The 27,578-nt window shown below is 39.5% G+C and overlaps 1 protein-coding gene and 1 long non-coding RNA gene across 7 annotated transcripts in view; one reads left to right on the top strand and one right to left on the bottom strand.

Moving 5' to 3' along the window:
* RB1CC1 (RB1 inducible coiled-coil 1) overlaps nucleotides 1-20,566 on the bottom strand; it is a 78,558-nt gene extending 57,992 nt beyond the window's left edge. For 2 of the 4 annotated variants that reach the window (XM_054814112.1, XM_054814113.1), the window contains exons 1-5: nucleotides 20,296-20,566; nucleotides 7,445-7,563; nucleotides 5,284-5,411; nucleotides 2,655-2,781; nucleotides 2,235-2,405 (exon numbers count right to left, since the gene is read on the bottom strand). In XM_054814112.1, coding sequence (XP_054670087.1) covers nucleotides 2,235-2,405; nucleotides 2,655-2,781; nucleotides 5,284-5,354 — 369 coding nt within the window. In that variant the 5' untranslated portion in view covers nucleotides 5,355-5,411; nucleotides 7,445-7,563; nucleotides 20,296-20,566. Of the gene's footprint in view, nucleotides 1-2,234; nucleotides 2,411-2,654; nucleotides 2,782-5,283; nucleotides 5,412-7,444; nucleotides 7,564-20,295 lie in introns of those variants that run through there. The other 2 variants (XM_054814115.1, XM_054814116.1) reach the window with 2 other exon arrangements.
* LOC129202078 (uncharacterized) lies at nucleotides 20,559-25,772 on the top strand. Of its 3 annotated transcripts, none has more exons than XR_008575616.1 (5): nucleotides 20,559-20,989; nucleotides 21,078-21,447; nucleotides 21,555-21,709; nucleotides 22,460-22,549; nucleotides 25,138-25,772. It is a non-coding gene; the product is annotated as an uncharacterized LOC129202078 (long non-coding RNA). The 3 variants fall into 3 exon arrangements; XR_008575617.1 differs by having other exon boundaries at nucleotides 20,559-21,179; nucleotides 21,308-21,447; XR_008575615.1 differs by having other exon boundaries at nucleotides 20,559-21,447.
* The last annotated feature ends 1,806 nt before the right edge of the window (nucleotides 25,773-27,578 follow it).

Raw genomic sequence — 27,578 nt, 5'->3', positions numbered from 1 at the left:
TGGTTTCGAAAGATTTAGAATTTTGGATAAAATTAACTGTGGGTATAAAGGCATATCAGATTTAAGAATATTACTAACTCCTTGGTCTTTAAATAAATTTGTAAGTTTTTCACATAAGAATCTACTATTACTGTAGCCCTTTTACAAACAGGGAAGAACTGGAAGAAGTGGGGAACAAAGAATCATCTTTTTCAAGATAAATCTGCAGGCTAAAAATAAAATCTCCATTCTATTTAGATCCACATTTACAGACCTTTAAGTACTAAATTCCTTCCCCCATCATGTAATAATATTAATAGGTGTCATAAAGTATGGAAAGACTAATTTTCTTCTTGCAAATCAGCTCAGGACCACTCTCTGTACCTAAACTTTTCAGCCTCTAGCTAAATGGTATAGCTCCAGTTGGCCAATAAAAGCTGTCCTCCATGCAGAGACTTTTAAGAGTATTTCTGAAATATGGGTTTCCCTTACAGAAGGCCTGCCACCAGAACAAGCCAGTAAAGATCCAAATAATTAATTTAGAAGCAGAAACACTGCAATAAACTTGATTGCTCTGCATATTAATACATCCTTTAGAATCAAGGGGGAAGAGAAGGTAGCACTAACAATTATTTTAAAGTCTAAGTAGGAGTATTTCTTATAAAACTCCTGGAATATAAAAAGCTAACTCCAGAGGAATTAAATCTGTTCTATCAGGATATACTAACTTCACCAGACCAAAACAAAAATTAAGAATCTTCAGTACCACAAAGTCAGGAATGGGATGAAGAAAGAAGGTAAAATATCAACAATGAGAAATGTGAGACTGCGTATCACCACCTTTCTCTTCCATTACCCTAAGTAAAACAGAAACACAAAGACCATGTAATTACTACAGCCTTCCTTTCATATCAAATCAATCCATATGTTAAGCATTTAACAGATATCAGTCTTGCTGACTTTTATAAGAGATCCTCTTAACACCTCACAAAAAACGGTTTAAAGCACTTTCAGTTTCAGCTGCTAAAACCAGAAGCCTCACACTCTTCAAGGAGCACAAATGAAAACCTCCCACTCCCTAGCTGAATTCACATCGAAATCCACTCTTCCCCACATGACAGTCATATGATTCACAGATCCCTAATAACTCAAGGTCCTATTTACTAAGTCAGCAGTAACTGTCAACAGGTGGTGAAGAGAGTCTGCTGGACTCAATCCTTGCCTTAAATCAGACAGTATGTCAAGGTCAGATTATTCAGGCTAACTTTCTCCCTCCTGACAGGTCAGGAGGCCAGGTGGGGGGGGGCAGGGATCAAAAAACCCTGTACTATATGCAAGACTTAGCACTTTCTCCTGAATTCAGCTGTACAGTATTAAAAACTAGCCACTTCAAGTGCTAAATATTCTTTTGGACTGTATTAAAGTTGTTACTGAAACTAAGAAACTTTATAACCAAGACAACATGCTAAAAACATATATTACTATTCATCTTGTGCTAAGTGGTACACATAATCATTCCCCCACTAGAAGTTTAAATAATGTGAGGGCAGTATTTTGTAACATGAAGACAAACAATTAGTCCAGCTACTGAAGGCACTATGTCACTTGAACCATTCCTACTGCATGCATACTTGTTATCTTACTGACCATGTTGCAGGGAACTAGTTCCCCCTATCAAAATAATACAGAAGTAATCAAATTGGAATTCTGACACATTTGCTTTCTATGTAAGTAAAAGCCAGCACTCAATGATAAAAGACCTGAATTTTAGAAAGGGGAAGTTTAGTTTTATTAATTCCTCACCAGTTTAGACATACAAGATAAAACAGAAGCCTGTCAAGGTGCTTTTAAAAATTGTACTGCTAATTTTCTACTTGGGTTAACATTATTTCCAAAGCAACAAAGTTTTCTGTTTTCAGGTTGAGGCAGACTGAAGACACTGAAAATAAGGCAGAGCATTAAAGCATGGGTCCAAAGCAACCCGATTGCTATTATTTTGCAAAAGCTGTAAACATACGCATCCATAAAGCTGTGTTACAATATGAAGGAAGCTTTGAACACACTGAAGAAGCAAGCACATTTCCAACACCTACCTTGAAACTTTAAGACAAAGGCTCTGAAGAATACATCACCATTAACATGCCATTCTCACTGTCTTTTGAACAAATTATTTCATAATTTATATCAAGCTTCCCCTCTGATGTACAAAAAGATTATTTTCCTTTGGTGTGCAAGTACAGTAAGAATTTACTTACCACAGCAAGCTGTGTCCGTGATGCTACTGTATGAAACACTGCAGGCATCATGAGAGATTCTTCTACTTTTAATTCCATCTCATTCTCTGCTGAAAATGTGGTTTTGGGGATAGCTGGTGGACGTTCACACAAGATCATTTCTTTGTTGAATAAAAAAATTGGGTTGGTGTCCTACACTCAAAAAGAAAATGAAACCAAACACTCAATAACAGCAACATACTGTTCAGTCACTAATTATTTCATCATGTAGGCAACATGTCTTAAGAACACGTTAAAATCTAAATGGATAAGCTGAATACAAAAACATCTGTTTCTCAAAGCAATCCAGCAAACAGTACATTACAGAAAAATCCTTTAATAAAATATCTTTTTCTTTCCCCTTAAATGACAATTTAGATGAAGAATGCAGCATGCACTTACTGTTCCAGCACTGTAACTACAGACTCTTCTGTCTGGTGCCATACACTCTCCTCCATTGACAACCAGCACTTGGTGCTGAATGGCAATCTTGTATTTTGTTTGAATTGCATGTTTCAGATCAGCCACACTAGAAAAAAAATGGTAAGAGAAGGTGACGCTATCAGCATATTTGTGGCTCTAATTTTACATATTCCTGTAATAGAGACAGGTGACTTGTCTGTGTCAAAGCATAACTTTTTTAAAAACTATAACTTTTTGTTCTGCACAATGACATATTTCTAAGTTTCATAAGTGCTGTAATGTGTTGCACTCTGGATATCCAGCTAATAAGCTATCAGCTAAAAGAAGACAGCCTCTGCATTGCTGGTAACTCATCAGCAATCTTTTTCCAAGAAGATCTGATAACATGCTGAAATTCTGGATTACGTCACGTCAAGCATTTAGGATAATAACTGTAAAAGTCATAGTATGTTCTTTGAATATACACTTTATGAACAAACAGCTGAGCCACTGAAACCCTAGAAGACAATGACAAGAGTATTAACACTTCATTGTGCATAAGGGAAGCGGAATTTCACCTAATCAACTCTGATTTACTGTACATGAAGTGCAGTATAGCACTTAACAGGAAATTAAACAATCCACACACATGCAAGAAATTAATATAAACATTACAGACACTTCTAATGCAGAAATTATACAAAAAACCCCCTGTTTGCATTCATCATCCTCATACCTTTAATTCTGGGTGATGACATCTTCATGTTACTGCTTATTTTAGCCATTTCTAGACTTTGTCTTGAAGACACAGGTAAACAGCAAATTAAACAAGAATTTACTAATATGATACAGTAACTGACCCAAACTATAACACACTGGGGTAATGCCTCTGCAAAGGTATTAAAAAGCTTCAGAGTATCAAGTGAATAATCAATATAAGCATCAATGATTTTGATATAACTGGCAAGAAGTATAATAATGTTACTGGCTATATGGTACTGAAAAATACAGATCATTTATCTAAAATAACCACGAACCAATATGGCATCATAAATTCACTACAAACACCTCATGAGCACAAGCTTGTATTCACTAGCTGCGTTACAGTAAGCATTCACCTATTATCTCCATGGTCTTTGGCAAAATACCTTGGCCTGTCTATGTACAAGGAGACAGGCAAAGAACCCAAGAAAGTTAGTCTTGCTAGAAAGAGCAAGTCTATATATACAGCTACACAGTATAAGAAATTAAACTGTTCAACTGAAGAGTCTTAGATTTTGTGTGGTTCACCAGTTGGAAAGCTTCTTTCTCAAAGAACTATCCAACTGATCAAAAAGTCGTCCCATACCAGACTATTAGGTGCCTGGTCTGGCAGTTCAGATGCTGTACCTCACCACGATTTAGAAACAGAATGTCTCAATGTACAGGAAAGCATACAGGGGTGCTGACACATCTGCAAATGACCTAGTAGATCCAGTATGGCTGAAACGAACAGTTTCATGCTCAATACCCTGAGTGTCAGTGGGCTTTGCAGAAGAGCATACACCAAATCAGTGCGGACGCTGAGGAAGGGCAGGCCCTAAAACATTTCAAAATCCAAATTCACTTGTTGAGTCATGAAAATTACAAACAGGAATTCAGGAAAAAGGAAACAATGGATTTGAGCACAATATCCACAGCAGAAGACAGAAGAAGTCTTTCAAGCAATTACTTGCAACTCGTTCATCACTGACAGAATACAAAGACAGCAGGTAAGCTTGGCTCTTGCTAGCTCCAAGGTGCATGGGCTATCATGATATTAGACACGATTTACTTATTAGATCAGAGTCCTGCATAAGAACAAGGGAAAAGGATACAATACATCCAGTATACCTAGACCTCTCTAAAAGCATCTTTATATTTCCAAGACGCTTTTAATGTGCAGTGAAAAAAAAAAATACAAATAACAAAGTTGTTGGGACTTAACTGTAATTCTGTAACACTGCTCATGTTTCAGGCACTTGGGAGTTCAGAAGTTGTGTTTTACATATAAAATGCTGTAAAGTGTTTTGGAGACTTACAACATAGGACAGAACCAACTTTTACCTATCCTGGACATGAGACAAAAACCTATATGATAGTTCTTAAGCATCCAATCTAAAAATATTAGAGTACACATTTTCTTCAGGGTAAGTATACACTGCCAGGAGAAAAGCAATCTGTAGAATTTCTTCTACGCCAGTCAGTAAAAAATAAATGTTTTACAGAGGAATCCTAAATAAAAATGCTATCCAATGAAAGGTCACAGAAGATCAGAAGTCATTCTGACAGTTTTTCCAAAACCCACCAAAAATAACATCAGACTCAGCTACGAGCAGAACATCCTCTGTCACTGCCCCAGCAACTAAATAACCTCTCCACTCTTTCATGGGACCTCAAACACAACCATCTGCAAGGCACTGAAAACTCTAATCCAAAACAACTCCAAAGTTCACTTAAATACATGAATACCTAGAAGATAACTACATGGACATACTAAAAAAACAATTATCATCTCTCCAGAACTCAGTATACAAAAAGTATATACAGTCTTTTTTTTTTTTTATATATTTAAAAGAACAAACAATATGCAATTAATTTACTTTCTTACTTTTGTACAGCAAGTTCGGTGTCAAAGGTAAGGGTAGTTCCAGTGTTGACCAGAAATACATATAGCTTCATGATGATTTCTTTAGGTCTCTGAAGTTTATACCTTCCACTGCTAAAACCATTTAGAAACTGAAAAAAAATTTCAAATGTTAGTTTCAAGTATAAGTTACAAAAAAGACATGTACGTGCTTTTGAAAAAATGCTTTTAGATATACAGCGAGTGAATACATCAGCTCTCACACTCCACAGTTCTTTATCCATTACTAAACATACAGATGCTCCTCTGACCAGAAACATGGGCAAGGTAAGCCTCCACATATGCAGATGGTTAGGAGAACACATGAAAAGAGAGAAAAGAGAGAGAGAGAAATGAGAGCAAGAAGACAACTTTCAGTTGCAGAGGCCACCATCTCAGGTCATTACCTGGCTTCTCTCAATTAGGAAACGCATTTTTAAAGCCCCAGAAACACTTATTTCCAGAAAACTTTTCTAGATTTTACAGACAGGAGCATGACCTATGCTGTAAGTGTTAATTCCTCAACTTAACAGCTACAAAGTCTATCTGCTCACTACTATCCCTATCCATAGTTATTTGGGTTTTTTTCCACTCACACATATGGAAGCATTAGCAAAAAATAAAAATTAAAAATAGCTAAGATTCTGTAGATCTTTCTTTTTTTATCTCTCCATAATTAAATAATAGTTTTAAAAAATATTTTCCTCTGTTTTCAGCACTAGCTAAATCTGCAGCTACTGTCTTCATCACTAGTAACAAGTATGTAGTAATCAAGAAAGTGCAGTCCGACACAATGGACACATTTTCAGTCCTGTGCCCTACAAGCTTCTCGATGACTGACTACATGCAGATGTTTTTCCAGTGTACATAGATGAAAAACACTGAACTGCTTTGTAAAACATTGAGATCTACTCTGAGATTTTATCACTGAAATACTCTGTACTTCCGAGCCTTTTTCTCTTCTCCTCCACAGGAGCTCAGACATTTATGAGTAACTTCTTCCACACTAACAAAGCTGCTGCAGAAGTACTCTAGCACTTCAGTCACTAATGACCTGAATTTTTTTTCATATGGAAGTAGTTATGAAGTGTTAAACTGTAGAAGTTTTAGCCACTCAGCAATGTTCTTATATCATTATAAAAATGACTTTTTGGATTAAATTACTTCACAGGAAATATAAGTAGTCTCTCTTTCCCTGAAATATGAACAGGACACACACACAAGGTCTACACAGCTATTCTAAAATTAGTCTGAATTTGCATTTATCTCTTTGCCACAGAGAAAAACTGACAAACCATAGAGAAAAATAACTAAACACCATTAAAATGGGGAAGGGGGAGATGTTTTACCAGAATAATAATTATTAAAAGTCAAAAGAGCTTTCTTTCGAGTGGTTTTCCACACATTCAAGCATTAATTGTACATAAATGTATTTATACATTTATACATGCATTAATGTACATAGACTAGTCAAAACATGCATTTTCACAAGGCTTCAGAAACAGAATCATACTGAATAAAAAACCCCTCCAGTTAAATAATTCGATCGTAAATTATTTTTGTTGTCCTTACACTTGAACTCTACTGTACTCAGTGGCACCAGTTCTAACTTATATTGGAAACAGAAGAATATACTCTGTAAACAAAGTTATTAGACAAAAAACACCGAACACCAAGAACAAGCCAGTAATAATTTATTACTGAATTATTTGGCCTAGGTTTAAGAATTAATCAGTCCCATGCGTACAGACAGATCTCTTTTCACAAAGGGTATATTGGTGACAGTGGCCCAGGTAGAATTAGAAACATATGTGTTAAATAATACAATGCTTAAAGCAAGCACCATGGAGCACCCACTGAAAAAAAAGCTCTTTTCCACCTAAGCAGAGTAAAGGGTTTGTATAGTATCTAGTTTTCATGTAAACATTACTTTCCAAGCTGAAGGGACATTTAAGAGAGAATCTGTTCAGAAGCCTCGTGTACATGAAGCTAAATTTTAATCAATGTTTCCCCCTCCATACCTTAACACTAAAGCTAAAACATGGAAAGAAAAAACATTATCAAGATCAAAAATATTTATGACAGCATTGGCCACACATGCATCAGCAGTCTCAAACTTTTTAACTTCAAGCATAGAAAAAATTACCTTCAGGCACTATACTGAGCTACCACCTTCTTCAAATTCAGGAGGAGAATAAATGCGCACATTTGCTTTACTTGATTTTTGGCAACAGAGTAGCATGGCTGTTCAAAGCCAGAGAAGATCTGCAAAGAAAAGATACAGAATGCAATTACAGGTGTTGTTAAAATGTCAAGATTTTACAATCATCATTGCATCTAACCCAGAAATCGGTGTATCCAATGCCAGCAAGAATAATTATATAGCAGTATTTTTTTAAATTAACAATGCCATCCAGCTACAAGTCTGCTCAAAACTGCTACACAGCTGAATGTTTTTGCCCATAAGTTTGGTTTAAAATAACTGTAAGCGATATTCTTCAGTATTTACAAGGAGGCAAATTTAGTTCACTAAGAAGAACTGCTTGTATTTCCATTAACTAAAAGTATTTTTCAGAACTGGTGCAAAAGGCTGATATGATGATGCTAAGAGCAACAAAGTCATAACAAAATGCAATTTATCTTAAGAAAATCCAGTGTACAAGGCACACATGCTACTGCTGTTGAATGAATAGTTTTATCCTGCAGCTGTATCCAGCCGATCAGCATCACCTTCCCTACCTGAAGCACAGTAACCTTGCCTGTTAAGCCATTCACCTACTTTCAAAACATTTGTTAGTTTTGGGGTTTGTTTTTAAATAAACTGAAGCTGTTGCCATTCCCAGCTGCTTGTCACTGGCATTCTTGCCAGGGGCGTCCTCTCCCAGAACTGCTGTTTAAAATGCAATGGAAACCACAACAGACAAAATGAGCCAAATCAGCAAAGATGGTCTTTTCAGGCTAACCTAGTTCATGATAACTGTTGTCAGGTAAGTAGCAGCACCAAAGGAGGAGCAGCCCTTGGCAAGGAAGGTGGTGATCAGCAGCTGAACTCAAGCAGTCAAGCAAGTGCACAAACTCCCAACTGCAAACAAACATTATTTTTATCATGTTAATGCCCTAGCAAGCTTTCTGAGAAGACGATCAGGCACTATAAAGGGTGATAATCCATTACTAAAAATAGGTTTGCTGAAGCCTGAAAACCATTAGAATGTGTAAATCATTTTATACAACTGGTGCTACTAACAGTAAATCAAAAACACTTTATCCCAAGTTTGAAAATCTTATGATAAAGGAAAAAAATTACACACCTATTACACGTATTTTTACGTGAATGGAATAGATGGCACATGGTTAGGCCATTATTTGAGCTATTACCTTCCTCCCTCCTGTCCACTCCCTCTTTCCTCCTATGCAAAACGCACACACATCACCCTGTCAGAAGCAAAGGTGCAACAAAAGGGAGAAAAGCAATGCGTTTAAAGTACCACCACTAGAAAACCAGCAACTGAGAGTGTCCTTTTCCAGTCTAGCTATCAGCAGTCAGTAGCTGTACTTCAGAAAAATTTATGAATATTTGCTTCAGATCAAAGCAATGCACTAACATGAATAACAAGAAACTACTGAAACACTTCAGCCACAAAGTAGGATCACAACACTATAATCTGTTCTAATTCCTTTGCAACCATTAAGAAGTCAAAAAACAAGTCTTGTTTCTTCCACCCAACATTTCAACAATCCTGGGGGAACAGAACTACACTCACACAAGCAGGATGAATTTGTATGGTCTCTAGGTTACTATTTAAAGAAAAAAAAAAAAAAAAAAACAGAATTCACCCACTCCCAAGCTTGCCACAAATTTCAGTGGGTACTTCCAGGAACAGAGGAATCACGTGAAACAGGATTTCAGAGAATACATGCCTTTTACACCAAGCCTTCCTGCAGATTCACTGGTGCCAATAAAGGCAGGCTGCAGCCCTCCCTTCAGCAGGGACTCTGCCGACTGCCTCTCTCCAGCTGCCTGTTACCACAGCACTGGAAGAAACTGAATTTTGAGAGCTCTCCCTAGTCTTGCATGTCTGGACAACATCTGGCTGAGTCTGGCCAACAAAGTCCAAGATTAGTTAAAGGGGGAGATGTGTGAAAAGCAGTCATAGTTGCCTAAGTCTTTTTTTTCAAAAGTCAGGTTACAGCAGACTTTCAAGCAAAGTCAGCTACATATCACAAATTAGCCTTTAAGTTTGTTTCAGATATTCAAGAACACTATGATTCAGCAGTGACACAAGTTTTTAACATAAGCTTGAAGTGAAAGTCAGGCTCCAAGCATCAATAGAATATATCCATAAACACATACATTTTATTATTCTTCTGTTTTGTATTACCTCAACATGCCATTAAGAGAATTTCAGGCTTTTTTAGCATTACATTGTTACAAGTTTAAAGATTTTTAGTGTTACATTGCTGAAATTATTTTAATTCATTTTAATAGAAGTTGAACAATTACAAAATTTGACAACTGCTAACTATGTAATCAGATAAACTGTAACAAAAAGACTAATCCACCCAGATTATTTGTTTGAACTGTGTGACCTGCAGCATTAGATCCATGCTATCGTATAAACTAGATCCTTCAAATTATGGGGATGGAAGCTTGTATGGTGAATAGCTATGAATTATCAGTAACACCATTAAAAACATAGCTGAAAATTTGAAGAGGAAATTTCTGTAGCAGTTGCCAGAGCAGACAGAAGATGGTTAGACATGAATATAAGAAAAAGAATGAAATTACAAAAATAAAAGTAAGAATAACAAAGTAAAAAAAGCTTCCAGAACTAATTCAGAAGACGTATATTTTGTTACATTAGCCAAGAAAACACCAAAACCAGCCATGAATACGTTATGCTGGTTATAACATTTATTTCACTACTCTAACATTTTGTTTACATTGCAATGCAATTACTACATCTGCTTTACCTCATGAAAGTATTGTAAACTTTTCCTATCCAATATAAACTCTTCAACAATCGAGTACTTTTGAAGTCTGTGTTGATCAGTACTTTCAATGCATGTTGTTTAGAAGTTTTGAAATGCATCTTATTTAGTTCAGAACATGTTCACCATTACATCTGTAGAAGGAAATGAGTGTGTTTACAAACCTTTCCTTCTTGTAATTACAGTACAAGGCGTCATGGGTTTCACAGCACTCAAGTAAACCTATGGCTGCATTAACCATCCGTTTCTGCTATTAACACTCCATTATCTAATTCTGACTGTTTCATTGTTTCATGGTACAATTCTTTCCAACTTCAGCAACTCAAACACTGAAATACGGCATTCAGGGTAGGACAAAGACAGAAGTCACCATTTATTTATGCTGGTTTGGTTTATCAACTTCACTTTAAAGTTAAGTTTCCCCAACAATATTCCAGTACTTAAGTTTGTGCACATGTTCTTGACATCTCATTTCCCATGCCTCCTTTATAAACTGGATTACAAACCAAACCAAGTAATTAATACATTTTTCTTTAACCCCCTGGAATTTAAACTGAGCTATACCAAAGCCATGGTTTTTCTTTAAGCCCAGTGTTTAAAATTCCATCTTCTACAACAGCAACACACCAGCAGTATAAGGTACTCTGCTTTTTGTGCCTGGGGAAGTACTGCTGCACATCTGTACAGTAAGTGCTGTACTTATCGAAGCTTCATCTCCTAGGTCGTAGAGGACCAAGAGGCCCAAACTCTTCCCCCCCTCCCTCCATGTATATCTCCAGGTTGGAAAGGATTCAACACTGCAAGCAGACTAGCTTAACTACCCAAGCAAGGCAAGACCCTCACTGTTCACTCAGAAGCCTGCAATTCCACATTGCTAATTATTAGGCATTCACAGCTCCATATGAACATCAGCTGTATGCTCTTAATAAAGGAAGGTTCTCCTACTGCGAACCAGTTGAGGCCACACTGCACGTAACAGTGCCTCCAATAGGAGTCATAAATGTCACCCCTGATTACAGGGGTCAGGCTTCTCACAGGAGAGATCACGGCACAATTCCTGCCTGTCAAAGGTCAATTCACCTGAGGCAAAGGCTGACAGGTCTGTCACATGCTTAAAAGACTCAAGTGCTATTCCTCATTCAATGAAAATCTCATCTGGAGAATATCTCCCCTCAAGGAGAATACACTTTTATTACCTCCGGAGATGGAGAGCCAACTTTGGGGCACATTAACATTTCATTAATTTGTGCTTCATTTCCACATAGCAAATCTTAAGGTTTGCCTTTGAGATGCTGGAATTCCTGTGATTTCACCTTTCTCTTATCTCCTGTTAGAGCAGGATTTCCTGCTTCACTTTGACTTAGGCAGCTCTACAAAAGACAAAGGTATGAGACTAGCACAGAATGTTCCTTCCAATGCAATTTGCTTTCTTCTACAAACCTTTCTTCTACCTCTTTCCCCTGCTTTTTAGGCGTCCTTCTCAAAAAATGCTCTCTTGCTCTAACTTGCACACCTCACCTCATAAACAGAAGATTTTAGATCACATTTCCTAGCATCAAAGGAAAAGGAACTTAAAGATTCGAACTGAATTTAAGGAAACAAACACCTTCCTTCATGTTAGTTGTAAGATCATCTCTAAAAGCAGACTTCAAGGAGCTTTCTTCAATGCTGCAACCGATGCATCTAACCAGAAATATCTTAATTTTGCAGAAGACTACTACCACCACCAGAAGAACAGACCAAATGACCTTGTTATGAGGGCGTGCATTCTTTACTAATGCTTTTAGCAACAGAAATGGCTTAGTTTCTAAAACACAATGCAAATGCCTACCCTTATCTGGACAACCCAGTGTTGAAAGGAAACATGCTTTAAAAGGCACTTAAACGTAAAGTAAGACTTTAAAAAAATAATCCTAATAATGATGAATGATGAATAGTGATGAATAAATACTAGGGCTTCTCTTGAACCAGTTGCAGAGAATAATTTCATCCCCCACTCCTCTGGAATAAATTTAACCCTAAGACCACATCTAATCACCGAGATACTTGTTACTCCAAGTGGAGATCCTATCTCCCACTACCACCTTATGTGAAAGCCTATAAACCTCATATTCAAGCCACACTGTAGTCTTAAAGAAAGGCTGTCAATCCCTGACATCTGTAAGGTGCCATCTGGAGCTCTATTTATACTCTGTTGAGATGTGCACAGGCACAGAGGCGGTTACTTAACTACAGCATCTCCACCAGTCACTGTGGTGTTAGCAGCTCAAACTCAGGGGCTGGTCAGTAAAGCAAGTCTTTTCCACTGAACACAAGAACAAAGCTGCAGTTCTGCAGAGCAACCAGGAAACATGCCTAAGCCCCCTACTTCCCAATTCACTAAAGAAGAATTTCAAAACTAATTCAGTATACAGTAATTCATAGTATAAGAGGCTTCCCCCCCCCTTCTTTAAGATCAATCATTTCACACAATACCAACTTAATACTGAGGAGTTATATATGACCACCATATTCAGAGTTGTTCCTGCAACTCTGAATTCCATGAAAGCTCCTCATTCAGCAAAATAGGTGCAGCAATACCTTCACAGATCCTCAACAACATCAACAGTGGAACAGCAAGACATCAAAAGCAACTGTGTCTGGGCAGGTAAGAAAACATGGTGCATTAAAGAGTAGCTTTGAAATTGGTGTGGCCCAAAACAATGCAGCTTCTTACAAGTTCAGACAAAATATACATTGTGAATTCTAGGAAAGCAATAGTTTCAAACGTGTTTATGAGGCCACAAGCACATTATTAGGCATTGTATCATGATTCCATATGTACATAATTATAAAACTTCAGACCTGAGGGTTAACATCTATTTACACTGCTCTCTTCACCAATTTGAGGAGCTGCCAAAACACAAGCCATACAATGGATCAGACAGAAGTTACTCTCCTCCAACAGTAAAAACCCCTCAACTTTACCACATTTTTCAAAACCCCACATCTCTTACCTAACAGAAGCTGAGATTTCTGTGCCTCAGTTAACAGGTACAAGTCAGAAAACAAACCACGGTTTTCTGACATTCTTATTGCTAGGAAACAGCCCACGGCCTGTAGAAGTACCCTTTTCTTTCTTTTTTGTTTTTAATAGATAGAAACAGTCTCTCCACAGCTGTCTGCAACTTGGTCTTTGACAAAGCTAAATGAAGGTTTTGTCAGCTTTTTTTTTTAATGTACCATTTTGCTATTTCAAAAGCATTTGTAGACTACAAGTCTCCCCCCAATTACAGAAATTAACATATTGACTTTGCAAAGAATGGTGCTCTTGGGTATGTAGGGCTTCAGGTGGTTTTATTCAAGTTACTGACTGACTCCATACTGGTGGGAAGGTTCTCCTTGTAGACATATACTCTTTAAAAACAATTAGCCTGTAAATCTTACAGTGTTTGCAAACAATTCTGAAAGAAACAGCCAACAAAAATTCCTTTATTTCTAACATCAAACTCAGACTAGTCGGCACCAATGCTTCTTTCACTAACGCTCTCTCTCTGGTTAACCAAGACCACAATCACATAAACACTGCTTATAGTAAGAGCACCAGACTTATGAATCCCTTTCCTCAACCAGTTGTTCTCCTGCTTCTCTCCCTGCACCAACTTTCAGTGGTGCAACTTTCCATACTTCTGTGGAGTAAACTGGATTACTTTGCTGTAACAAGTTAGAAACAGCATGCTTCCCCAGGTGACTGCTAGCTCGAATTAGTTCCATGATCCAGTTCATTACACAGCCCAACAAACTGTTCCACTACAACTAAGGCTGGAAAGAGGCTGATGAAGAATACAAGGGGTATCGAACGTCAGCATCATCACCCAAGGAGACAAGTGAGAATTTCCAGCAGGCATCATTCACATTCCTAACTGCACGTGCCATCATCAGTTATTATTAGATAACTTCTTTTAAATTGTAACCTATTAAAAAAATGCCAGTATCCTCTTAAAGAGCAGGCTAAGGTAATTCAAAAATGGGCAATTACTATGGGTGCAATCGAGGACGGAGTTTGTCAAAATGTAGACTATGAGGCCACTTCTCCTGCCCTCCCCTCTCCAGATACACCATCATAATGCTACAAGGGTTTGTTTTTGGTTTGGGTTTTTTTTTTTTTCCCTTTTTATGTGGATAGTACAAGGTAAATGAGCCAGACCTACTTGAAAGGATAAACGTACAGAAAGTAAGACTGATTCAATGGCATTTATTTCACAGGAATGAAAACACTAGATAGAAAAGAAAGTAAAGATTGACAATAATGAAATGTAAGACAAGTAAAGATCCTTGTGATTTAGTCTGATTGCCTACATAAAATTAATTTCTATTCATAGGCAATCATATTTTAGAATAACATTAATAGTTTCCAGTAATAAGGAAATGCACCATCATCTTGGTAAACTGGTCAAATGATTAACAACTTTCAAACTTGTTTCAAATTTTTCGTATTCACATGGATGTTTATAAATCTAACATTTGAACTTTCATGCTATAAAGATGGAATTTCTCTAATTTCTCATTTTTAAGTTCCTTATAATTCACATGTCACCTATGAACCTCCTCCTATTTATCACTTTTTTTTTTTTTGCAGTGGTATCCGAAACAGAGAAGTAAAGGACCATCAGAGACACGCAGGGTCAACATAACCCCTACCCTCCCTATGAATACATATTCAAAAATCATGTCTAGATTTTTGGCAGTGTTACATAGTTACAAATCACCTTCAGATCTCTATTGGCATCAATCTGAAAGAAGATAACAGCAATGTATTGAGAAATGAGAAAAGCTGCAGGATGGGTTTGAAGAATATTAAATTTTATCTTATCTCAGGAAAGTGTTTAGTAATTTTCAACTGCCCTTCTTTACCCTTCTGGGATAAATCTTTGGTAGTTTAAAATAGCTAACAAAGTACACAAATCCCTTTATGGAATATTACCAACTTAAGAACTACACGACCTCAAAAAACCAAAAAAACCCAACCCCACACAACCCACAACTGCTGAGATAGTACAACGTGTACTCCTACCTTATTGAACCCTGGTTGTGCTGTTTGCAGCCACAGCATAAATGTGAAATTGTTGTTATATTACATCTGCTTTTTGAATTTTATAGGTATTTTATTTCTACTTACGTTATGTGAAAGACTCAAAGTTAAGTTTACATGTTACACCCCCTCTTTTCGTTCAGACAGAACTGAGAATTTTGAGTCATATTTTCATTTTTTGTTTAAAGAATCATTCACGGGGTTTGAATCAAGTCTCTTTCAATCAGTGGACAACACAAGCATTTGTAAAGAATATTTTTAATTACAATAGACAAATAAGTCATCTTGAGTTTACTAGCAGAATACTTGCAATATAGCATTAGCATAATATATCAGAAGAGAGCTGCTAGTCCAGTTACACAATATAGTCTTATATAAGAATCTCCACTTCATCTGAATTTAATAAAAATATACACTCTGGAGGATGGAAGGAAAACTGTATAAATAAAAGCACCATTTTGCCAGCATGAACTGTCTATCCTAGGCACAACTACACTCAATAAGGGTCAAATATCCACACTGGTAACATACCAGCACTGCTACTTGGCATCAACAAACCCAAAATAAAATTTGAGATAAACCACTGACATTTAGAGTCCCTGCAGTATCAGGAAAACACCACCATTCAAATAACAAACAGGAGAAATTGCTGCAGCCATATCTAGAATATACTTAATAGACAAAAGAGCATATTTTACAGAATGTAGCATGAACGTATTCAATCATACAAAAAAGTGGCAGATAAGTCAGTTACAAAAGAGAACCTGAACACTAAAGCAAAATAAAATTTGAGAATTTAGGAGCAGCTACCTCAAATGTTCAGAAATTGGATCTCAGCAAAGTGTCATTCTTAACAGAATTTATATTTTAGCTTCGCTAAAAGTTGTCTGATTTTTTTTAATCCATGATAGAAGTAAAATTTTCTCTTGAATTAGTTCTTCAGGGCTGCTTTCTACCTCTGAAATACACATTGTTTTCAATCTGTTCAAACTCAAAACAGCATACTGGCCTTTCAAACCTATTTTCAAGAATAATAAAGATGGATATACTGTGTTTCTATCATACAGACACTAGTTGCACTTAATCGCTCCAAATAAAAAGAACAGGTAATCGAAATACTGAACACACTATTTCACTACCACCACAACTTCTCTACTCTCCCGAAAAAGCAAAAATACCATTTCAAAAATAAGTCTTAGGAGGGAAGAAAATATGAGCTATTTCACAACAAGAAAATAAAAGTATTTTCTGAAGTCAGAGACCCACTAGAACATTCCTTCAGCAGAGCTAGTCTCAAATATTCACACATGATTCTTCCTATGGGACCTATGGCATTACACAGCAAGACAGATACAGGACATTTGGAACCCAACCAGTCAACAAAGCAGTTTCTCATTTTGCTTTCCATCAACAGGTGATCAATACAGGTCAGACAGAAATTCATCTAACACAAACAAGTCATTTCACATAGGAAGTAGGCTACCACATTCTACAACAGCTAATTTTCTAGATGCACAAACTACTAATCTAACTGCTCTCTCTGTATAGAGATTTATGTACAGCACACTGTAATCATTTCACCTTGATGCGATAAAGACAGCAGGCCCACCTGCAAAATCTGTTCCTAAAAGAAACTGTAAACATCTCGTCTGCACGTAAAAAGCTACATTAGCTGTTGCTGGAGCTGGTAGCTTGAGCTCAGAACCCTACTGGAACCACGGACTGCAAACCTGAACGAAAGGAAAACACATACCTGGAGACACACAGAAGGCAAGCAAGAATTGCCCTGACACCCCAGGTGTTTCTCCTGACCAGCCAACAGTAGCCAGCCCCTTCTGAATCTCTGAATGAAGATTAGGTATCAATAAATTCGTTTGTCAATATTTCTATCAACAACTGTCAACAATTTAGATTTAGATATGATTTATGCATTATTAACAATTTAGTTATGCTCAAATCCCATTAGAAGAAACACCACTGAAGTATATCCACTTTCAACCCTGCTTAGGAACAGGAATAGAAATCACTGATCCATGGCTATGTCTTCAAACTTCTCTTTCAACTAAGCTCAAAACTAAGTTAAAAGTGGATCTGTAATATGCATTAATTCATAAATAGACAAGTGACTTTCACAATAACCATAGAATCCTAATTAGCTCACAAAAATCATTGTTGGCAATTTATCACCATTAATCATGCTGTAGTCTTTTATGACAAAGAATTTATGTAAGGATCTTGCAACTTGTACACTGAAATTATTACCCTGACAAAGCAGCAACACAATAGACACTTTGTAATTCTAGCAATTAGATTAGTAATTTACATATTAGTGATACTTTTTTGCCTGCTTTGTATCAGTACATTCAGTCAGGTCCTGCAGTATAATACAACATATTACGTAAGTTGGCATCTTGTAATCAAGTGTTAGCTACTCGGTAATACTGATTATCAACTTTGCATCAGAATGCTATTAGTAGGGTCCTTGAAAGTAGTACAGTATTAAAAATTTCTTTTTTCTCTTCAGAAATTCATCATATAATGTCATTAAGCTGTGGACCAAAATTAGGAGCATAGCCTTCTCGAGCACTGTGCACATGCAGGAGGAGACAGACGTATGACTGTTTGGACACTGCCCAAGTGACTCTGAAGTAGCTTGTGTGACACCCAGGTATGCACGCTATATTTTTTCATTTTTTACTTGCTTCACTTTACCACAATATGCGAATGAACCCAGCCTGTGCAATAAGTCTCAAGACCCTTACACCACTCTGAGCCAGTCTTCCACAGAAACTAACTGCTAGCTTAAAACCAAATAAAGACTGAAAAACACACTGATAACCACCTACCCTACAAGATAATATACAGAAAAATTCTGCCAAACGATCCTACTGTAACTGCCACTCTCTTATCAAAAGTAACAAATCAACATGTACCACTCCTTTCCCGCCCCCCAGACATTCACCCCCTACTCAACCACAACAACTGAAATTCTAAGAAATGTACTAATAGTTCATAAATTCTGTTTTTCAACTTAATTTTTGCAAGACTGTGTAACCTTAGCTATGTTCAGACAGCAGGCAGGGACAACAATGTTTCAAACAGACACCACAAAAAACCTCAAAATAATCCTTGCCCTCTTCTCCAGTCGGAGTGCAAATCTGCTGCATACACTTCTAATTATAAATATGGTAACATGACATGGGGAGAGAGCCAGTCCCTCGAATATGATCTCAGAGACTAATAACCCAAATCTGTGCTGAGCATGAGGCTAGATCAACACAATACAGCATAAGATAGATTTGCTTTTTTAAAAAAATGATAAAATATATAGCTACTTATACAAAGTGTACAACAAAAACCCAATAATATACCTCTAAAGGGCAATTAGGTCTATGTTACACTAATCCATTGTCCCAAAAGATCCCATTTGTATTTCCAGCTCTGTAACTGGCACAGCTGAAGTCCCTTACCCCATGTTCTTCAGTAAGTTGTTTTCTTTACTACTCCCAACATAATAAAACCACTTTGAGTTCCAGATAGCACTTAGAATAAGTACAAATATATCCTCTGCACACTTTCATTTAAACTAAACTTAATGATGTTTAAACATCTAATGTCTTTCTTGTTAATATTTGCTTCTTGGCACTAAAGTTTACTGTTATCTAGTGTTTGAACATAAAGTCCTTTGTTCCTGCACTTCATCTTCTAAAAATTTCCCTAGGTACTAGGTATTAAACATTCTTAAAGTTCACAACTTAAATATACCATAATAGCGCATAAGTTTTCTTCATTGTTATGAAGTATTTATGGTGTCTAGTATTCCTCACAGTACTTCCCAGCGGTACGAACTTCCCAACTGTAAGAAGCATGTTCTTCCTCATTATTTTCTCCAGCACTGCTGAGGTACTTTTACCATGAAGGCAGCCAAATAACTTCAGAAGTCTAACACGTTTATGTGAGTGGCAGGAAAAAATACTCAATCTCCTCATTTTCTCCCATAAAGAAATAAAGGTGAAAGCTTTAAATACAAGCCACGGGGAATGGCTCGTGGACAGAACACACCACTTAATTACTTCAGACAAAATACAAATGACACAATAAGAAAAGCTATGACTATAAGAGGACAAAACTAAAATTTCTGGGTTGGTTCCAAGTATCTCCGGTTATAGCACGATTTTTTTTTTCTCATCTGTAAATGAAGTTAAGGAAGAAACACGGGTGTCACAAAGGTCAGTTAATTTCATTTTCCCAGGACTCACATTAGCATGTCTGCCTCTGGATCACTGTCAGCCAGAACTCTGGGGGGCACTGAGAAGGAAACGCCAGCACGGATCAACAGACCGGCCTCAAAGCATACACGAAAGCAATAACGAGAAACCGATGGGAAAATCCAGCACACGACACATGCTTCCTCGGAAACAGAAACAAGTAAACAACCGAGGGAAAGGCAGAGCAACGCTTGTAAACACAACGCTTCTGCACGGCGCTTATCCGACCGCTGCCGGCAGCGAGCACGGAGGCGCGGCCAGGCTGAGTCATTCCTTGTAGTAACTTCGCCGTGCATCCCTCGCCCTGGCAGCGGAGCCCCGGGCAGGGAGGGAGCACCCCGGCCGCCCGGCGCTGCCCCGCCACCGCAGCTCACCCCTGCGAGCTGGGAGCCGCCGCCCCCCCCCCCCACGGCTGCGCGGCGGTCACCCCGTCACCCCGGGAACGGAGCCAGAAGCGGGATCCCGACCGCCGCCCCCCCCCCCTCCCCCGCCTCCCAGCTCTTTGTCGCCCGCTCCACGGGTGTAGCCCTGCGTCCAGAGCCGGGACCGCCGCCCCTCGCCAAGGCCGCCCTCCCGGTAACGGGATCCCCGCCCTTCCCCCGGTTGGGAGGTGCCGAGGCGAGGAGCGGGGCGGTGGGGGGAGCCCGCCCCTCACCCGGCGCCACTCACCCGAGGGTCCCGCGGCAGCGCCGCGCATCCTGCGGCGGTGGCGGCGCCCCACACCCCCCCACGGCGCGGCCGGGCCCAGCGGCTTCGCGGGGGGCGGCACCACCTCGGCGGTCACCGCGCCCGAGCGGGGAGAGGCAGCGGGCTGGCGGGCGGAAAAGGCGGCGCGGGGCCGGTGGGGCGGGCTGGGGAGCGCGGGGACGGGGAGTCCTGGCGCAGCCGCCGCCGCCACCGATGTTTGTTATTGTCGTCAGCCGCTTCCGGCGCGAGTGCATGCCGGGAGAGGGCGGCCCGGAGGAGGAACCGCGGGGCGGAAGTGGCGGCGGCGGTGCGCGGGTTTGGGGGAGGCGGAAGTCGCGCCCTCGCGCTCACCCCGGGAGACCCCGGAGCCCGTCGAAGCGCGGTGCGGGTGGCGTTCGTGGCCGGCGGCAGTTAACCGGCCCGGCCCCGCCCCTGGGATCCCCGTTCCGAGGCTCCCCCGGCTCGGGGCCGCAGGCCGCCTAGGCTTTGGGCAAGCAGGCCGGCAGCAGCCCTCTTCCCATGTCGCAAGCGTTGAATTCCTCGCTCCCTCGGCAGGGGAGAGGCGCCGGGTGTACTCACCGCCCAGGCCGGGCTCCTCTCGCTGCTTCCCTGCTAGGGCTGCGGGGAAGGACGGGCCCCTGTGGGGACTCGCAGAGCTTTTGACACAAAGCAGACCGTAAGCTGTAGGGCAGGAACCGGACTCTTACTCCTGTTCTGAGAAAATGAAAGTGAAGCTTACGCAGTCGCTTTCTTTTTTATTATAGGCTTCTTTAGAGGCTGAACTTTTCCTTGAGATGACGATGTAGGCACATAAATCAGATTGGAGAGGAGTGCGAGGAAGCGGCCTTTGTCACTCAGAACGGCAGGTGGGGGTCACGATGCTGGAGTTACAGACATCCTGCAGCAAAGGCCCCTTCACCGCAGCGTACAGCAGGGTCATACTTTCTGTGCTGCCTCACCATGACCTCTCCTTTTCCTGTAACGTACACCCTAGGCAGCAGGTCATGGAATATAAGAAATTAAAAGCACAGTATTGCAGCCGGAATACGAAGCAAACACATCAGAAGAGGAAGGTAAAAGGGAGCACAAGCGTCTTGTTTTCAGCCTGCAGGACAGATGGGTTGAGTAAAACAGGTTCATTATATAAAGCATTTTCTTCCCCTTACCTAAAGTTTCCTCTTAGGCCTGTTTAAACCTCATATGCACAGCACTTCACCTATTTATTTTTTTCTTACTTCTAGTTCGTCAGCTTGTAAGTCTACCACTTCTCGCAAGCTGGACCAGGCTTATGGTTTTCACAGTAAACTCTCAGTAGCTACTTCTGCTGCGTTGAAGAGTTTCCTGTCAATCTGTCATGTTGAAGACAATGTTGAATGATCACAGCCTGTCCAGACAGGTATTTGTTCTTGGAAAACGCCGCTGCCGTGGGTTTTGAAATTAAACGCAGCTTTGCTACCCCCAGTTGCCACCTTGTGGCACCCGATAAACAAGTGCTGTCCAATTTTGCAGCTTGTTGGGAAATGTGTCCTAATTACCCACGTTCCGAAAGACATCTTTGGCACTTCAGACTACAACAGTGAATGGAGCTGAGGAGACGTTTGTACTCGGATGGACAGACATAATGTAATGGGAAATGTATACAAGTTTCTAACAAAGCAATTCAAGGCAGCTTTGTGTAATATAACACTGATATGTCAAAGTTAAATGTTGGTTTAGTTCTACAGACGTCAACTTCTGCTTTTTTGCATCTCCTAAAATGGTCATCTTCATAAATTCTTTGAGTGTGATGTGAATGATTAACCTTTAGTGAGCAGGGAATGACATCGAGCTAGAACTTCACAAAACAAGTGCCATACCTGCTATAAACAGGTAAACCAGAGGTAAAAAAACAACTGAGGTTTAGTAAGCCTGAAGCACCAGTGAGTCTAACTTAAACTTGTCTTGTGGAGATAGTACTGAGAGTGACCTCTTGCAGTTTGAGGAGCTGAGAGATCAGCAAGAGAAGCAGCAGCAACTGTTCAAACATTGAAGCTGCAGTGTTGACGGGGTTTGTAGTTCTCTGGCAAAGCACCTCTGCCACTCAAGGTCTCAGCAATCGCATAAAATGAGGCTCCAGGCAATTAAGCACTGTTCATTTTTTTTACAGCACGTGTGGGACAACTGTTGATCTGAGAAGCAGCTCAGGCAGGACTGAAGCAGGAACTGGGGAGTAAGCAAAGCGCTGCCAGCAGAGCAGGTTGGTCTCGCTTGTTCTTGTAACATTTCATTATGTTGCTTCCTCTCAAAGTGATCCAGAGCCACTTCATGCCAAGCAACTAATTACAGGGGTTTTTGTGAGCCTGTCTGAACAAAAATAAAAATGTAAAATTGTATCTAGCACTTCTATCCTGGAAAAGCAGTATTTTATGAAGATTATTTTGCTCCAGGATATAAGAAAAGAAAGCATTAAATCAGGGTTGCTGATAATTCTTCACATTTTCAAAGTGTGGTACCTAATGTAAGTTATTATTCTTTCAGTGTACTTTTTAGGATTCACCTGCATGTTTTTTTCACGTTCTGTAAAATAGACAAGAAGGTTGAAGGAGTTTTTCACTGTATGGTTTTAATTTTGGGTGTTAAATTTGGTGTATCAAAGAACGTGTGTCTCTCAAACTGCATATTTATGCAGCTGTAGTCAGGGAGCAAAAAGAACAGACTGCTCTGCAAGGGAAGGCAAGCTGGGAGCCAAGGCTGGCAGCAAGGCAGGCAGGGGCACCGTCATGGATAAGGGGTGCAGTCCCACAGCACCAGAATGAGATATCGTGACAAAAACCTGGTTCAGCCACTGGAGGTGGTGGATTTCTTGAAGTCAAGAATGGTTTTTGAGAGATAATACTTTAGATGAAGAAAAAATAAAAAATTACTGAGTTAATTCCAAAAGAAGGTTAGGAAATGGGAGCTAGTCTGAGCGCTCCACTTTCTTCTGAAAGCAAATGGGACAAGACTGTGAAAACTCCTCTTTGATTTACAATGTGTTTTAGGAAAGACATCAAGTGTGAATCTAAACTTTCAAGGACTACAGTGGCTAATTAGCATATTATTACCTCAACTGGGCAGTTTCACTGTCAGCTGTTTAATTTATGTGTTTCTCTCTGGAGATGTTTGTTCACAGGTGGTTCGTTAACACCTCTTAGTTTTCTCCATGGCACCAAATAAACTAAGCCCCCTGAGTTCTGCCTGAAGAGTTTATTCCCATAGTTCATCTCTAATACTTCACCATCAAGCACACCTCTTAAACTGATAACACTAGGTCAGAAAAATTATTTCAGTATCGAACAGAGAAGTAGGATATCAGTCTTTCTGTACGATTGTAAGTGCTGTGCCAGTAATGGACCAATACTGTCAGTATTTATTTAGTTCCAAATGTACTTGAAAAACCACATCTTCCTATTTTCTTTAGCTCTACTTGCCATAAACTCTCCCTGTGTACTTCTGCTTCCCCTACAGTTGCTATGTTCATCAACTTCCCTTCATTTTTGTCTTGTCTTTTTTTCTTTTTTTTTTTAATATTGGAAACAACTGCATTCACTCCCTTGCTAGGTCAGGCTGATGTTTTAAGCCTAAGTTCTTTCCTTCTCTGTTGGGGCTTTGTGGCATCTTGTAAAGTAATCTTGAACGAGTGTTCATTTTCAGTTTAATTAATTTTCCTCAAACTAAACAGTGTAATCACTTTAAAAAATAGTAATTTTTTAAAGCATAAAGTATGTATTACTGTTCTGATCTGGAATATACAAAGTGAACACCACTCTCCAAGAACACAAGTTCTCCTGCATGTTAAGGAGAGATACTTCGAGAACTTCATTTACCCTTTAATGTAGCCTGACAGTCCATAGCAAGCACCAAGTACTAGCTCATCTCTTGCCTCTTTTCCAGAGCACTGACTGGTCCATAAGCTCTCAGTAATTTGTTTTTGAATGGTCAATGACTCAGGAGCAGCTGATGCCATTTTTCAAAGCGCGCCACTCCCTCTGACCCTTTTATGGATCATTCCTAACCAGTGATTTTAACGTTGTGTGGCTTCCCAATATGTTTCAGTAATTCTGACTACACAAGTTTTGAATTCATAAGTGATTTTTCTTGTTTATTGCCCGAGCGCCTTGCATGAAGGGGATAGTTAGCTTCAATTTAACATCTAGGTCATGAGATCAGTTCTTGGTCCTGGGCAGAAATATGCAAAGGACATTTAAACCTCAGATAAAATAGTCCAAATGGACATACCCTCAGAAATGGTTAAGAACAGAAGCTCTCAAGGGAAAACAGGCAGCCTGAAAAATCCTATAAAAATCCCCTGCTGCGCATTTTGATTTGAGACCCCCATTTGTGTAATGTAGCAACCAGACCTTCCCACATCACCACCTCTCCACAACACACGGGTGATACTCAAAGCAACAAGGACAAACAAATAATAAACTGAAGACTACATGGAACAACAGTAATACTACATTTATAGAAAGGTATTGCTGTATTAGCATTACTGAATATTTAATGTTACTGAGAATAGACTTCCCATTTTTTTATTGTGTAGCAGCTTTGGTTTTTTATATTAAAGCATTTAAGTCATGTTCATATATACATTCATAGTTTTAAATGGTAAGTCTCATTCCTGCTAACAATCAAATTAATTACGTAAGCAGTTATTTTGGTTGCAAAAGTTATACCAGGAATTACTTTGGCCTACATTGCTAGAAACCTGATTTGATTTTTCTTTTTACACTTACAGCACAGGATATACTGTCCCATTTGCCAAATAACATTCTAAATACCTAATGGTCTTTCTGTTCACAGATAACATACTCTGATCCTTCCATGATTTGCATCAGTCACTCTCCTGGTTTGGTAACCCCAAAGACAGAATTTATAAACCAAGGGGTGCAGGCACACCTGCAAGGCTTCAGCTCTTCCATTAGCCCAGCAGGGAACCTTGCCTCTCACTATAACCCCTGGAACAGTACAGGAAGCCAGATGCACATGGCAGTATTGTTCCAGGAACAGGGATTTTGGGCGTCTCCAGCTGAAACCCCAGCCCAGAAGCCAGCCAACATCACAGCAGCCAGCCTGCAAACGTACCTCATCAGGCACGCCAGTGAGACAGACTCAGATGCTTCCAGACTATGTCCGCTCCTTCTATATTTAGATTTTAATCTGCAGTCTATTTTTTTAAGGCTAGAAAAGTATGATTATATTTAATCTAAGTCGCTAATTGAGACATTTGGGGTTTTTTTAAATTTTGTTAATAAGGACTAATTGCCTTTCAAAATAAGAACATAAATTCCCCTTTCCTCCACAAGCTTTCCATCAACACAAACTGGAAATTCAAGATGCAGAAACTCTTCATTTAATATATTTTATTAATTGTAGTTAAAGAAACTACTAAGAGCCTTAAACCAAATATATAAAACCCACTTTGTGCTTACATGAAGATGAATGGTTAAATGAAAATATCATCTATTAACATATTGAATTAACTTTTTGTCCTTTGTTAGTAATTTATAGCATTCAGTCCTTTTTGTTTCATTTTTATTCCTGAATGAAATAGAAACAAGATCGTCATTTTTTTCCAGCTCCCAGAGTCTCAATTCAAAGAATTAGTCATTGACCTCAATTAACTGAATAAACTGAAATCATGAGCTGTGTGAGCCAGCACAGGCAGGACGCAGGAACAACCACAAAACCACAGATGAAATGCAAAGAGTAAATTTATTTTCGTTACCTCGCCAACCGGGGGATCCCCGAAGCAGCACCTGGGCAGAGGCACACAAACGGGGAGACAGGCGCCGCGGAGCTCAGTCCATGCTAGAGGATCACCAAGGCTGCTGTTTTCACCTGTATTTATTTCAAGGATTCACGCAGGCGTAGTTTACCACTCTGCTCTGATCTTTCCCACAGCAGGGCAGGAATCTCAAGCGTGTTCGATAGGGTGCCTGAGTCTATCGCAGGCCTATGTTGTCTAAACACAGATGTTTTACTTGCCCAATAGACAAAGCTAAACAACAATTAGTATGATATGTTTTTCTACACCCCAGCTGCAAGTCACTTGAGCACGTTTGCAATCCTCGCCAATCTTCTGTTATTTTCCCACATTCCACCCCCCCTGCCCCGCTCAAGAGATCACTTCTGCTCGCAAAGCTGGAAGTGTCCATTTGGACTTGTGGGGTGTAGGGTAGGGTGATTTACAGAGGCACGTAATAAACACATATAGAAAAAGGAATAAACATATCTCTACAACAATGCTTTGAATCAGGTGTCCCACTCATCCTGTCAGGGAGTTAAACCACTCAGCCAGCCAGGCACCAGAAGTAGATTGTTTCATTTGATACATTAAGTCCTGGAGATGTTGAATGTCTACGCTGGCTGATTCATCAATTATGTTGAAGCAACACGTGCCTTCAAAATCAGAGCAGCGTTTATGGTGTCAAAGAAGGAGATAGTCCACCGCCAATCAATTTTGTAACGTTCCTTGGCATACAGCTGTTACCTGCTCAGAAAAAATAGCAGTGAGGAACATTAATATCAAAAGCACTTAGCATAGTATAATTCTGTCATACAGCTACTGGGGTTGGCACACCAGTGAAACACATTGTCAAAACATCTGCAGCTGTTAATCTTCACTCAATACCAAAGGCAAGATGAGTTAGTTACAATTGAGGCCAACCAGATCCAAGTATTTACATGTTGTTCTCACGTAACTGTATCCAGGGCACCTGCTTGCAGTACAAGACTACAAAGCACAATGAGCCACCCTGTGATAAGGGAGGAAAACAGGAGTATCATCTCCTTCCAGTAATACATACACCGTTTCTCCAGCTCCTTCAGCTAATAACACTCTGGGTTTGAAAATCTGATGTGGGGTAATTGCCCACACAGATTGAGGAGCTATGGCTTGTGCTTTTTCAGATTGAATTCAATTCAATGTAGGGCTCGTAACACCAGTAATGCTGTTTCAATGCTGTCTCCTCTAGATAAGGCACAGGTCTCATCAAAGATACCTGAAATAGAAGAACTCAAGAATCTGATATCAATAGAGGATGTAAAATAAGAAGAGAAGTTGGGTTACAGAACCGTATGGCATTCTCAGGGGTTATTATGTGAATCTTTACATCTAAACTAATATTGGTCATGGTCCCAAAAAGTGTAAACAATTCAATTTCCCCTGTAGTTAATATTTTGGGAGAGACACCATCTGGAAGAATGTCAATCCTCACCATGTTTTGTACTGGAGGTGTTGT

The sequence above is a fragment of the Grus americana genome, chromosome 2 (genome assembly GCF_028858705.1).
Source record: "Grus americana isolate bGruAme1 chromosome 2, bGruAme1.mat, whole genome shotgun sequence".
NCBI classification, from domain to species: Eukaryota; Metazoa; Chordata; class Aves; order Gruiformes; family Gruidae; genus Grus; species Grus americana.
The sequence above is the reverse complement of the archived record's forward strand: the minus strand, read 5'-3'. Positions and strand labels throughout refer to the sequence as shown.